At 47.8% G+C, this 15,161-nt stretch overlaps 1 protein-coding gene across 3 annotated transcripts in view; it reads right to left on the bottom strand.

Moving 5' to 3' along the window:
• The window catches only part of DNAAF1 (dynein axonemal assembly factor 1), a 123,189-nt gene that overhangs the window by 17,088 nt on the left and 90,940 nt on the right, over positions 1-15,161 (bottom strand). For all 3 annotated transcript variants that reach the window (XM_069738647.1, XM_069738648.1, XM_069738646.1), the window contains exons 3-7: positions 13,177-13,268; positions 11,287-11,508; positions 8,510-8,676; positions 1,466-1,587; positions 1,200-1,369 (exon numbers count right to left, since the gene is read on the bottom strand). In XM_069738647.1, the coding sequence (XP_069594748.1) occupies positions 1,200-1,369; positions 1,466-1,587; positions 8,510-8,676; positions 11,287-11,508; positions 13,177-13,268 (773 nt within the window). The remainder of the gene's footprint in view (positions 1-1,199; positions 1,370-1,465; positions 1,588-8,509; positions 8,677-11,286; positions 11,509-13,176; positions 13,269-15,161) is intronic.

Here is a 15,161-nt window from a genome sequence, read left to right as displayed (position 1 = left end):
TAAAGAAATGTATTTATGGGAATAATATTTTTTTTTTCTTCATTATTTAGGAATATTTTTTTTTATTTTTTTTTTTACACATTTGGAAATATTTTTTTTTTACTTTGTCCCAGGGGGGGACATCACAGATCGGTGATCTGACAGTTTGCACAGCACTCTGTCAGATCACTGATCTCACTTAGAGCAGTACAGCCTTCACAGTGCCTGCTCTGAGCAGGCGCTGTGAAGCCACCTCCCTCCCTGCAGGACTCGGATCCGCGGCCATCTTGGATCCGAGTCTGGAGCAGGCAGGGAGGGAGGTAAGACCCTCGCAGCAACGCAATCACATCGCGTTGCTGCGGGGGGGCTCAGGGAAGCACGCAGGGAGCCCCCTCCCTGCGCGATGCTTCCCTATGTTTGATCGCAGTGTGCCGGGGGTTAACCCCTTTACCCCCAAGGGTGGTTTGCACATTAATGACCAGGCCATTTTTTACAATTCTGACCACTGTCCCTTTATGAGGTTATAACTCTGGAACGCTTCAACGAATCCCGGTGATTCTGACATTGTTTTCTCGTGACATATTGTACTTCATGATAGTGGTAACATTTCTGTGATATTACCTGCATTTATTTGTGAAAAAAATGGAAATTGGGCGAAAATTTTGAAAATTTTTATGCAATTAAAGCACAGAGATATGTCACACAAAATACTTAAAAAGTAACATTTCCCACATGTCTACTTTACATTAGCCCAATTTTGGAAACAAAATTTTTTTTTGTTAGGGAGTTATAAGGGTTAAAAGTTGACCAGCAATTTCTCATTTTTACAACACCATTTTTTTTTTAGGGACCACATCTCATTTGAAGTCATTTTGAGGGGTCTATATGATAGAAAATAACCAAGTGTGACACCATTCTAAAAACTGCACCCCTCAAGGTGCTCAAAACCACATTCAAGAAGTTTATTAACCCTTCGGGTGATCGTGGTGTGCCAGGGGTTAATGTGCCGGGGGCGGTCCGTGACCGCTCCTGGCACATAGTGCAGGAGGTCAGCTGCGATAGGCAGCTGACACCCGGCCGCGATCGGCCGCGCTCCCCCCGTGAGCGCCGCCGATCGGGCTGGACGTACTATCCCGTCCGTGGTCATAGGGGCCCACCCCACCTCGACGGGATAGTACGTCCGATGTCAGAAAGGGGTTAATAAACAGAATATACAGTACCTGCTTCTTCTTCCATGTCCTTCCTGCGCTTTCTCTCCTCCGCTCGCCTCCGGACTTCCCATAAGGCATCGATACTATCTTGGATTTTCTTCCTTTCTCTGGTCTCCCATTGCTCTCGCTCCTCCATTTCAGCCTCTCGTCCTCCTCTGACCCAGGCTTCGGCACATGCTCTGTTGGAGGAAGACAATGATAGCGTCCAAAGTTTTTACTTTTGCTTCCGACAAAGTAGGACCCTTGCATCAGGCTATATAGACGGTAATTCTTACCTGTCTTTTGGAAAAATCGGTCTGTCGTCCAGATAGGTTAACCCCTTCAACCGCACTGTAACCATCTTTCTGTAATTAGGGATCTTCTTAATGAATTCATTTCCCATCAGGTTTAAAACATGCTATAGGGGAAAAAAAAATAGCAACATAAAACTATGGACTGTAGGCAGGAGTGGACTGGCCCACGGGAGAACAGGAAAATCCTCTGGTAGGCCGCTGTGAAGAAGTGCTAATGAGTAGTACAGAAAAAAAAGATATCATCTTATCATTCACTAAGCAAGTGAACCAAATTAATATTACAAAAGTAAATTTGTTTACTGGGGTTGGGTTGTTTTTGCATGCAGCTGAACTGTGGGCCCCAAAAATCACTGTTACTGGTAGGCCTTTGCCAATCCAGTCCGACACTGCCTACAAGAAGATATGGCCTGAAGGAAAAGATGTCACCTTTTTGCAGTAGACTTCTGGTACTTTGCTTTTATACAGATAAGAATCCTTGACAGCAAGGAATAACATTTGAGGGGTTCTCCATCTTCCCCCGGTGGGAGCTGTTTTAAAATACAATGTGCTTTACTCACCCTCTTCGGGTCAAGTGCTGAATTTCTTGTGTCTGTAACTGTCTGCAGCGCTGATGTCGACAGCGCTGCAGCCAATCAGTGAGCTCACTGTTTTTGCCCAAGTTGACAGCACGAGCTGCTGAGCTTATTGATTGGTTGCAGTGCTGTTGAGGTTACACCAGACATCAGGAGTAGCGGTGGAGATTCAGCGCTTGATACAGGGAGGGTGAATAAAGCACAGTCAAAATACAGCTGGGGAACATGGGTTTTCCAAAAGATGTAACACCTTAATCTCCCAGTCTAAAAACTGGAAAGAATTTGCTTTTCAAAACTGGAATGTAACATGTCCGAAAAACGGAATTCAGGATGGAAAGTGATCCAGACACAAATGGCGCCAGATGGACAGTTTCTGTCAAGGTTTCACTCAGTTCAATGAAAACAGGATTTTTGGTTGCTTACCGTAAAATCTGTTTCTCGGAGCCTTCATTGGGGGACACAGGAACCATGGGTGTATGCTGCTGCCACTAGGAGGCTGACACTATGCAAATAAAAAAGTTAGCTCCTCCTCTGCAGTGTACACCCTACCGACAGGAAGTAGGATATTCAGTTAGTGAGAAAGCAGTAGGAGAAGCAACGTGTAAAAGAGAAAGAATAATAATATAATAATAATAAACTTTATATAGCGCCAACAAAATCCACGGCGCATCACAGATTAACAGCTTCAAACACTCAGAGTGTTCAAAGAACCCAAACATAGACAGTAAACAGAGCTGCTCAACTTGGGAGGGTGCTGTGTCCCCCAATGAAGGCTCCGAGAAACAGATTTTACGGTAAGCAACCAAAAATCCTGTTTTCTCTATCGCCTTTCATTGGGGGATACAGGAACCATGGGACGTCCCAAAGCAGTCCCTGGGGTGGGAAAAAACAGACTTCCATCAGGCCAGAGGACTCACCACTGCCGCCTGCAGGATCTTTCTGCTCAGGCTGGAGTCCGCCGTAGTTCGGCGAAACGTGTGGATGGAAGACCAGGTTGCCGCTTTGCAAAGCCGTCGGCCAAAGCCCTGTGACGTACTGCACTGGAAGCGCCGACTGCCCGGGTAGAGTGAGCCTTTATCTCAGGAGGGGGCCCTCTGTGCTTGACCCGGTAAGCTTCCAAAATTGCCATTCTGATCGAGCGAGCAATCGTCGCCTTGGAAGCCGGCAGGCCTCTACGCACGCCATCAGGGATGGCGAAAAGAGAATCCATCTTTCGGAAAGCGGCCGTGCTAGCCAGGGAGATCCTCACTGCCCTGACGAGGTCCAGCCTGTTCAACGATCGCTCCAGAGGATGAGTCGGAGCTGGACAAAAGGAAGGTAGAACGAAGTCCTCGTTGAGGTGGAAAGATGAAAACCACCTCGAGAAAGGAAGGAAGGCGGAGGCCTGGGACCACCTTATTCTGGTGGAAAATCAAGAAAGGAGGTCGGCATGGAAATGGCCGTCAACTCAAAAACGCGGCGGATCGAAGAGATGGACCTGAGAAAATCCACCTTCCGAGATTGAGCCTCTCAGGGAGTTTTCCCTGTCAGTTCTAAGGGGGGAACCCCTAAGAACAACCAACACAACCTTTAAATCCCATGAATCCACAGAGGCCCTGAACGGAGGGACAGCATGGACTACTCCTTGAAGGAAGGTCTTAACCTGTGGCTGAGGAGATAAAGTCTTCTTAAAGGGAAGAAGAGCGCAGGAACCTGGCCCTTTTGGGAACTGAGAGCGAAGCCCGAATCCAGTCCTGCCTGAAGGAAAACCAAATGGAAAGCAGGGAAAAAGGACATAGGTGAAAAGCGGTTGGACTCGCATCAGCGAAAGTAAGCCTTCCAGGTACGATAGTAGATCCTGGAAGAAGACGAAGGCTTCCTAGCCTGGATTATAGTGTGACTCATCCGGGCCGAAAGGCCGGACGCTCTTAAAACAGTGGAGTCCACAGCCACGCCGTTAAACTGAGCGACCGATAATTCGGGTGGCAGATCGGACCCTGAGACAGCAGATCGGGTCTGTTTGGAAGGCACCAGGGGTGTCCGCGAGAAGATTGACGATGTCTGCAAACCAAGACCTCCAGGGCCAATCCGGGACGATCAGAATGACCGGCACCCATCCCGCCTTGATCTTTTTCGACAGCTTGGAAAGCAAGGGAAGGGGTGGGAACCGATAGGGGAGCAGGAACTGCGACCAAGGAATGGCCAAAATGTCAACATCACTGTGAGAGGATCACGGGACCCTGGGCCGACCCGAGGGACCTCCTGTTCAATCGGGATGCCATGAGGTCCACCTCTGGAGTCCCCTATCGAAGAGCAATCCGACAGGAAACCTCCTGAAGTACCATTCCCCTGCCGCGAGGCCCTCGAAGCCGAGGAAGTCGGCGGCCTAAATGTCCACGCCGAGGACATGCACTGCGGAGCTCACCAGGACCGTTGCCTCTGTCCAAAGGAGGATCCTGGAATCTCGGCCGAGGCCAGAGAACGCCGAGTCCACCCCTGGTGGTAGACGTATGCCACCGCTGTGTCATTGTCTGTCTGGGTTCGAATTGGCAGGCTGCTGAGAATCCTTACCCAGTGAAGGCAAGACGGAAAGATGATCCGGAACTCGAGAACATTGATCGGCAAAAGGACTCCTGCGCCGACCAACAACCCTGAAAGAACAGGAGACAAAGCCCCGCGCCTCCGCCGAGCGGGCTGGCGCCCGTCGTCACCACCTGCCAGGGAACTGGAAGGAAGGATATGCTGAGAAGGATCTACTCTGGGATAAGAGAAGTGACCTCGGCCACCAGTCGAGGAACCATTTGACCCGGGAGAAAACCGGATCGGACGATGCAGGGAGAAGACAGACCTGTCCCCTGTGATAGAATAGCCTGCTGAAGAAGTCTTGAATGAAACGGGCGAAGGGAAAATTGCTTCCGATGTTGCAACTAACCTCCTTAGGGCCTTTAAGGCCCATCGGAAAGGAGGGGAGCCGAGAACCCTGGAGCAAGCGAACTTCCTGACAAAGGAGGGATATTTTGTCTTCGGGAAGGAAGACTCTGGTCCGACAAGTGTCGAAGAACATGCCCGGAGATACGAGGCGCTGAACAAGACGGAACTTCTTCCTGTTGACGAGCCACCCGCAACGGTTAGAATGTCGGGAAAGATGGATAGACTTTCGGGAGCCTGAAACCGAAATTCCTGAGCCTCCATGGAAGCAATTACTGAACGAGGGGATATCGTCCTGAGGTGTCTCCGACGAAACTTCTTGTTCAGCAAATTGAGATCTGGACTGGGACGAACCTTGTCGTTCTCGGTCAGTACAAAAAGATTCGAAGAGAAGCCTGTGAACCGTTCCTGTTCTGGGACGGGAACGATTACTCCGGATTTAAGGAGGGAAACAATGGCAGTAAAGAAAACCCGGGACTAGAGCGGGGTCTCTCGTAGGTTGGGATTTGAAGAAAACGATCCCAGGACCGTGAAATGAAGATTTTGTGTCTAGAGGGAACAGGTGCCCTGGCCCATGCGACCTCTGCTGAGGAGACCCAGACGTCCCTGAGGAACAGGAGACGGTTGCCCAGTCTGAGAAACGGGCTGGGGTCTAGTCGTGGGTCATGCCTAGGTGGAACTTCCAGTCCTGGACCTGGAGAATCCACCTTAGGAGTAGCGGGCACGCCAGGAAAGAGTGAGCCGAAGAATACCTTCTTCTCTTAACGTGCCTGTGGCCTCTGCAGTTGCGAAGAAGAATCTGATGCCGCAAAACTACGAGAAAGGTCGAAAAGACCAAAGTAGCCGCCTAAGGGGAAGTAGGTGAGGTCTGGAGAAGGGGACTGGTGCCACCAGTGGCGTCCTTAATAATTTGGTCCAGCTTGGAACCGAAAGCACGTGAACCTTGAAAAGGCAGGCTAGTGAGGGACTTCTTCGATGACTCTTGAGCCAAACAGTGCGACAGCTGGCAACGACATTACTGGGCGCCTGTGCGGCAGAAGATGCTACGTCCCGGGAACAAATTATTCCCCGGCATGAGTAATCTGGGTGGCAAGTTCCGCCAGCCGGCCTGACGGAGCTCCAGCTTGAATGCCCCAACGGAGTTGTTTAGCCCTTCAGATACAGACTTCGAAACCCATGAGGAAGCCAAAGCCGGGCATTGGGATGATGCGGCAGTTTCGAAAGCCGACTTCACGAAGGATTCCATGATCCTATCGATGGACTCTTTCAGAGCCGCCCACCGGACAGCGTAAGGACTGTGTTGGCGGCAAGTCTAGCAGCCGACGGATCCACAGGGGGAGAGGTCGTTCTCTAACGCCTCTCATTCCGGTTGGCAATGAGATCCGGAGGAAAGAGATATGAGACTCCAAGACGCTTGTCTCTTTGAGAACGTCTGGTCGAAATCGCTCTCTCTGGCCAGAAGCTCCTCGAATTCAGGATGAGGAGCAAATACCTTGGGAGGTAGTTTAGACCGTCTAAACGAAACCGCCTGATCTGCTGGTTTCGTAGAGGAATCTTCGATGCCACAGGTCTGATTGGTCGCTCCAATGAGGCTTTGAACCATATCCCTCATGTTAGCGATTTGGTTCGAATCCGGCCCCAAATTATCCTCCGAAGGCGCATCAGAGAAAGCCTCGCCTGACTCAGCGGAGGAGGATCGGGAGGACGCCGACAGCAGAGGAGGACCGAGTGGCGAGATGGAGCGAGAAGAGGACTCAGACCGGCGTTCCTGTCTGGACCTTTTGCAGCTAGCCTTGGAAGGCTTGGACGGAGGTTCCTGCGACCCGGTGGCTACTGCGGGGGTCTGCAGGGGTAACCGATCCAGCACGGAAACCAGGGTTTGAGACACCCCTGTTAAATTGGCCACCGATTGAGACAGAGAGGAGGCCCAGCCTGGGATGGGTATCACTCTGGGGCGGATCGGCTGGGGGATCCTGGGCGGTGGGAACAATCGGGTTGCTGCAGGACAGACATAGCGGAGTGTCAGTCTGCGGTGCAGAGCTACTTACGGCAGACGAAATCCGGAGGAAGCTGTCCGGCTAGATGGTATGGACCTCCGGCGAGAAATAGACCCTTAGGCAGGAGGGTGGTAAGGCCTGCTGCCGTAATCTTGATCGATCTGCGTTGCTTAAAATTAACTTTCATTGCTGGGGTTCGAACCCACAGCTCTCTGTTTGCAAGCCTGCACACCTTACCACTGTACTATATCACTCTCTTGTTCCGGAGGAGGGGACTCGTGGTTCAGGAGTCCCAAGATGGCGCCGGTGGGAGGAGAAAAGGCGGTCCTCAGTGAAATTGTCGGGCGGGAGAAAAGCCCGCCCGACAAACAAGGAAAGGGGGCGGAGTCCGGCACCGGAAGTAGGCCCAGGCAGAAGCCGGGGCCTAGATTAGCGATCGGTGACCGGCATGGAAGGGCCGCAGCGGAGAACAGGGCACCGCAGAAGGCGATGGTGAGCGGCCGCCTACAGCGGCGGGAGTGCCGCAGCCGCAGGTCCAAAGCGGTGAGGCGGTCTGGCAAGCCGCCGCGCTGTGTAAGCGGCCAGAGGGACGCAGCTGCAGGGGGCCCGAAGCGATGCGGCGGCCGGCAAAGCCGCCGCGCTGAAAAGAAATGAACGGCCGTATACAGCGACCGGATCAGGGAAGCCAGAGAGGGCCGAAGCGCTGTGGCGGCTGGGAAGCCGCCGCGCTGAAAAGAACGGCCGCATACAGCGGCCAGAGCGATGCGATGGCTGGCAAAGCCACCACGCAGAAAAGACATGAACGGCCGCAAACAGCGGCCGGAGCAGGGGACTCACCTAAACATCCCCCACCGGTACTAACCTGGAAGGAATGAGACGTCCACGGAGCTGATGGACGTCCTCGTCTCCTCCGACCGACAGGCTCTGGTGGGCGAGTGGGTGGGGGACGGAGCCAGTACCGGACTTCTGAGCACGCTTGTGTGCTAGGATCTTGGTCCTGGAGAGGAATCTATGAGGATACGGGGTGACAGTACACGCCGTACTCATAATCCGCATAGTGGGACTACAGGTGTGACTGTTCACCCTGTATCCCTCCGGAAAAACCTGAAAGGAAACGACGCACATTGAGGTAGATAAGGGTCTAATGAAAGACCCGTGTCCACCTCCTACTGACACTAAGCTAAACTGAATATCCTACTTCCTGTCGGTAGGGTGTACACTGCAGAGGAGGAGCTAACTTTTTTATTTGCATAGTGTCAGCCTCCTAGTGGCAGCAGCATACACCCATGGTTCCTGTGTCCCCCAATGAAAGGCGATAGAGAAAAAGAAATTGCAGAGCAAGCGGCGCTTAAACTTCTGGTGATAATGATGGAACCTGTGACTGAGCCACATAATGGAGGATCCAATGGTAATGTAAGCCTAGCCTTAAATACAAACCATGGACAGATGCATCACATATGTCCGGTATTGGAAGAAATCAGCGTCACGAGAAATGGAGATAGATTGTATTAGAGTGTCATGTGCATCACACCACAGATAGGCCAACGTACCAAGTTTGGCATCTTCTCGAGGACATCGATGACTGCAGGATCGTCCAGTTTATTGTTAGACAAATCAAGGATGCTAATGCTGTGACATTTCTGTAGGTGATGGACGTCTCCCACTGTCTGTAACTGGTTGTGGGCAATCTGTAGAGTGTTCAGTACTGGCAGACCGGCTGGAAAGCAAACACCGTGAGAATAAAATAGTATCAAGACTTGGGCTCCTGACTTTTACGATACTGACCCTCCTGAAATGCAGCATTGAATACTATGTAACATACGGTCATAACTACCATTGACTGTAGAGGAGAGAACAACGCACACACTCAATCTACTTTTTACTTTTCCTTTTTTTTGACTGTTGTCTACCATTTTGCTTTGCCATTCAAGTATCTTAATAGATTGTGGTCTTAGATGAATCAATCGGCACCTTTCAGAAAATGATGACAACTTCTATGCCATACATTTTTACGTACGGTCCAAATATCATATTTAGTAACACTAAAAGGGGTAAAAATTCCCTAAATGGAAAGAGGGATATAAACTGATGCTACACAGATTAAGCAGCAGTTTAAGGGTCGGACATGTTAAACCCAAAATACCTTATCATTCTCCCCTCGACCCTCCAATTTCTGATGTAGGGCGAGGTTCAACACACCTCATGTGCAATACATGGTTGGCTGATCCCACCAAAATCTTAAGGTTAAAAGAGAAATACCAAATGCACTGAAAAGTACCAGAGATGGAACCTTCATCTGTCTCGGGAACGTGGCCCCATCTTGCGCCGCAGTCTGTCAAAAGGCTGACACTCAGGTGGGTTTCTTTCCAATGACTTCTTTTAAAATTCAAAACTATTTTTTGAACCCCAGTGAAGTGAATAGTGAGAGCTGCATGTTCCCGGCCACCTCCCCATTTACAGAGGTGTGGGATAGGCCTGGGTCCAAGAGGTGGATATATCATAAGTCAGGCCTGTACAACATGCTGCCCGTGGGCGACATGCCGCCGCCGATGTGTGTTGTGCGGTCCGTAGAGCTGCTCCTTCCTCCTTACTAAATTCAAATGTATCCGCGTCCTTTATATGCAAATATATTTGATAACTGTGGCACTGGTACTGGGGCAGAACAGTGCTCATCTGTCCCAGCCCTGATATGCAGCGGCGTAATGAGGACAGTACACTACTGACGTTATCATACTGCTGCTGGCGCCCGGCCCCAGAGGTCACGGTGGGCAATAGTTAGCGCTCCAGCAGCTGAAGATCAAATGTTTGTTTTGTGCTTAGTGTTACTTCCCAGAGGTCATTACGGAGCAATTGGGAACAATATGGGACAATGGGCTCACAATGTAGGCCATTATGGGGGACATTATGAGGCAATGGGGAACATTAAGGGGCAATGGGGAATACTATGGAGGCCCTTTCAAGAACTGTATGGGGCAATGAGGGACATTATGGAGCAATGGAGGATACTATGGGGCGATTATGGTGCAATGGGGAACACTACGTGGTAATGGAGGACACTATGGGGCGATTTTAGAGCAATGGGGAATATTATGGGGCACATTATGGGGAAATAGGGAACATTATGGGACAATGGGGGACCTTATGGATGAATTGGGGGGTTGTGAATGGTGTAACAGTATAATGTACGGTAGCGGGGACTTCATGCAGAGAGGCTGTGTGGAGGATATATTATAGAAAGGAGTAATTTGGGGGGATATTATGGAGAAGGGCAGTGTGAGAAGGATATTTTGTACAGGAAGCATAGTGAGGGGCAACAATTTATTCGGGGCGCAGCATGGGATAGATCTATATTTATGGGGCCGTAAAATAATACTTTTATTTTTAAGGGCACCGTGTCAGGATGTGAGGCTGAAGATGCAGAAGAGGAAACTCTGGGTGTCTGTATAACACGGAGACAAAAGGAATGGGAACAACTTGAAGGAGAGAAAATGTCACCTATAAAGTACCCGGATGCAAACATTTATTTGTGATTCTAACTGTCTCTTCATTGCTGTAGTTCCTGTATGGTTCACAGTCTGATGATGGCTGGTAACAACTCCCAGCATTTTCTTACCATTGTTAAGGTCATACTGGGAAATTGTAGGTTCAAGCAATGCAATTATATATGAGGCTGATCTGACATTACAATTCATCGCTCTACTAAGCTTGGTGCTGTATGCATTTACTGACAATGGTTCTGGTGCTGCATTCATGTACTGATGGTGGTTCTGCATTCATGTACTGATGGTGGTTCTGGCTTGTATACATGTGCTAACAGTGGTTCTGATCTTGTACAAATAGCTATCCATATTGTACTTCATGGCTATGATAACATTTAAAAATCCTCAAAACTTATAGATTATGAGGAGGATTTGGCGAGTGCCTGCCACAAAAACTCAGTTAAATTAGTGTGTATTCATCCTGATTTTTTTTTAAGCAGAAACTCTCCAAATCCCCCTCAAATACTGAAAACTTGATAACTTGGTTGTGTGGATGTATTAATGTACTAATCATGGTTCTAATGATGTATTCATTTAAGTACCCCTTCACATTTTTGTTGCGGATTGATTCAGTATGGCAATGTGGCCCTTTAACCAACAAATGTTGTGCACCCCTACCATAAGTGTTTGAGATGAGAATTACCTCCTTAACTAACTGCCATCTACTTGTTCATTTTTCAAGTTCTTTCACATCAGAGTATATGGGAGACCTATAAAATGAGTATTAACATCACCCACTCCTATATAAACATATGCATATAAAGATGACCGTTAACCTCGGCACTCACATAGGTTTTCTATAGTCTTGATGTAATTGTTGGAGAGGTTAATGGAGTCCAGTTTTTGAAGGTGTTCGAGATTCTCAATTTTGTTGATTATGTTTTGATGTAAAAAGAGACAGCGCAGTTCTGTCTGCGCCTCCAGATTCTCAATCCTCTGCAGACCATTACATTCCAACCAAAGGCATTTCAGGCCTGTGTATTCCTCCAGATTTTCCAAACGCGTAAATCCTAAGTGAGGAGAACAAAACTGATGTGAAGAACAGTTTTTTTACTGTAGCAGGCAGCAAAAAGATGTACATTTCACAAAGGGTGACATTACTAAAGACCATACACCCGATAGTGGGAACCCTCTGTAAAGCCTGAGAGTGGGGCCACGGTAAAAACTGGCTTCTGCTCAGGGGGACAATGTGGGGCCACTGCAAATAATTAAGAATGCCTTCAGATGAGCGTATGAAAAATTGTCCGAGTTTAAACCAGAAAACTAAGACGATTTTTTTTTCTAACTTTCAGGAGATTTTCAGGCATGTCCCATTTATGTGTTCGTTTTTTACGTCTGCGTGACATCTATGTGTGGTCCATTTTCATATAAGTACATCAATACCTGTAAATGATCACATACAGTTCCCTAGGTTTATAAAAGAAATTCATCTGTAAAAATCGGATGCCACTCTGATGGTTCTTTGTGTAATCTCATTTTATTCTTATTAACGTTCCTCATTGTGGTGACAATCCAAGCCTGGCATGTCAGAGTGAGGAGACTTTAAAACTAAGCATACTCCTCTGGGAAATTAAATATGCAAATGGTCTCTTCAGAGAGGAAGAGGACAAGAATTCTAGCACCACGTATTGGAAGCGGCAATCCTAAAAGTCAATATTGACTCTTTTACGAGCCATGCAATATGACTTAGGATACAAGCCAAACCAGAATCTCAGTTTGCAGACAGTGTTTTGGGGTACCGCACATCATCAGTGCAAAGTATGAGATTCGATTTTTGCTAGGTGAGTCTGGGCTTTATGGGGTAACGTTTCTCCTTGTGGAGAGTGACAAGCCAAGCCTGGCATGTCAGATTGAGGAGATTTATAAGCCATGCATGCTCCTCTGGGAAATTAAAATGCATAGTCTGACATAAACTTGAATGGGTGAGTATCATCCGAAGTTGGACGATTAAAAATCGGATAGCACACAAATGGCTTATACGCTCGCCTGCAGGTACCCAAAGATTGAGATTGTACTTTGAGTTCAATGGCGAGTCTTGGGAGACCATCTGAGTGCTAACAACCACACTGCCTTATATCTAGTCTTTTCAATATGAATTAGGCTTAGGTTCCAAGGAATAATCCAAAGGCCAGGGACAGACAACTGTGCAAAAATTGGGTCAAAAATGGTGGATGTGACTGGCTCCGAGTGTGCTCATCCGAATATCAGACGAGGGCAGGAGCAGCATGCTATTGACAAGCACTAATCTGGTCCACAAATCAAACCAAAGTCGTGCATGCAGTGACCGTGAGGAAAATCAAGTAAAGAGGAGTGCGGTGGACCCTGGGCTCTCCCGCTGGTAAAGGTTACTAAAAGCGGTAAGTATAAAAAACACACAATTTATTGCCACGAGTTTCGGAGTAGGACCTACTTCTTCCTCGGGCCATCTACAACCTGATCAGTTGAGAGCTCAACCCTCCGACTTGCCTTCATCTGTTGTCCACGATGTTACACAGAGTGCCTCATGTTTTTTATTTCTACGTGAGGAAAATCAGTCATTTGAATAGTACTGTTGACTGACAAGGGTCAGTGTGCTGCCCGGATGAATACAGCACATGTCTGATTGATACGCTTGTCTTAATGAGCCATAAGAACCAATTAAGACTGTGAATTGGAAATGTTCTTGTTTTTTTACCCACCTTTGTAGTGTAAGTACAATGTGTCATTGAGATACGGGGTGGTATACAGTTTATGTTGCTTGCACAGTTCTCGCAGGTACTTTTTGGTTAACCTAAAAAAGACAAAAATGATGAGAAAATAAGAAGCCAGGTCTGTAGAACTAAAGCCGCACATATCATTGCTGTCCGCCGATCACTCACTCACAGTGGCAATCGTATGTTTTACTGCTTGTCCTTCATAAACATAAGCTCAGATCAGCTGAGGGAGCACCTTTATTTCGATAGGAAGAGAACAACAAGTCACTAACTCATTTCACAGGACCCAATCCTTCAGCCATGACAGTAATCTGTTGCCACTGGACAAAAGCCCGGAGAACTGACTTTTACCTGACAGCATCTGTGGCTCTTCATTCAACTAGCCAGCCATAATATATGCCTCTGTAGCAACTAATTCGGAAAAATAGGTGTTACACTAAAAACTGCCGTGTCCTGTACAGACTAGATATCCACACGCCGCAGTCCCTCATGGTGCCTGCGGGTGCAGAGAAAGATCTAACCACAGACTATGAGATGGCACCTCTGGCCTAAACTGCCTGGAAGGCAGAGGAGTTGCTTCACGCTCCTCCTAAAGAATCGGAGGGGCAGAGAAGAGTGCGATTTGCCTACAAGAACAGAAGTGTGCTGAACAAAGGAAAGATCCCAAAGTGAGTAAACTAAATAATGAAATACTAAACAAAGAATAAAGCAAGTATTGTTAACAAATATACTGCCTACTTCCTAATGAAAAACAGAAGATAGGCGCAAAGTATAGCAAAGAAACAGAAAAGCAAAAAAATCTTAGCTGGAATCTCACAGACTGGATCCAAACATCAATAGAATGTCAGAACATCCAAATGAATCCATCACCAGAAGGAAACTCCAGCAGAGGGACAAAATATAACGCTGAACCCAAAAGGCACAATTAAAAACACCTGTGTAAAGATAAGCAGACTGCAGCCAGAAAAGCAGAACCCAAACACCCAGAGAAAAGGTGTGCCTCCGCTGGCTTGGCAGAAAGATAATCCGAGCACAGAACACAAACTCAAGGGATCAAATCCAGGAGCATGACTATGTGCTTTGGATCATGAGCCGCTCTAAGCTTTCTCCATACTTTAACATAGTAACATAGTTAGCAAGGCCGAAAAAAGACATTTGTCCATCCAGTTCAGCCTATATTCCGTCAGAATAAATCCCCAGATCTATGTCCTTCTAAAGAACCTAATAACTGTAAGATACAATATTGCTATGCTCCAAGAAGACATCCAGGCCTTTATTGAACCCCTCGACTGAGTTCGCCATCACCACCGCCTCAGGCAAGCAATTCCAGATTCTCACTGCCCTAACAGTAAAGAATCCTCTTCTATGTTGGTGGAAAAACCTCTCCTCCAGACGCACAGAATGCCTCCTTGTGACCTTCACGATCCTTGGTATAAACAGATCCTCGGAGAGATATTTGTATTGTCCCCTTATATACTTATACATGGTTATGAGATCGCCCCTCAGTTGTCTTTTTTCTAGACTAAATAATCCTCATTTTGCTAATCTCTCTGGGTATTGTAGTTCCCACATCCCCTTTATGAATTGTTGCCCTCCTTTGTAGTCGCTCTAGTTCCATTATATCCTTCCTGAGCATCGGTGCCCAAAACTGTACACAGTACTCCATGTGTGGTCTAACCAGGGATTTGTACAGAGGCAGTATAATGTTCTCATCATGTGTATCCAGACCTCTTTTAATGCATCCCATGATCCGGTTTGCTTTGGCAGCAGCGGCCTGGCACTGGCTGCTCCAGGTAAGTTTATCATTAACTAGGATCCCCAAGACCTTCTCCATGCCAGATTTACCCAGTGGTTTCCCGTTCAGTTTGTAATGTGATATTGATTCCTCCTTCCCATGTGTATAACCTTACATTGTTAAACCGCATCTGCCACCTTTCGTCCCAAGTTTCCAACTTATCCAGATCCATCTG

The sequence above is a fragment of the Ranitomeya imitator genome, chromosome 9 (genome assembly GCF_032444005.1).
Source record: "Ranitomeya imitator isolate aRanImi1 chromosome 9, aRanImi1.pri, whole genome shotgun sequence".
NCBI classification, from domain to species: Eukaryota; Metazoa; Chordata; class Amphibia; order Anura; family Dendrobatidae; genus Ranitomeya; species Ranitomeya imitator.
Note: the sequence above shows the minus strand (reverse complement) of the source record. Positions and strands in the feature narration are given on the sequence as shown.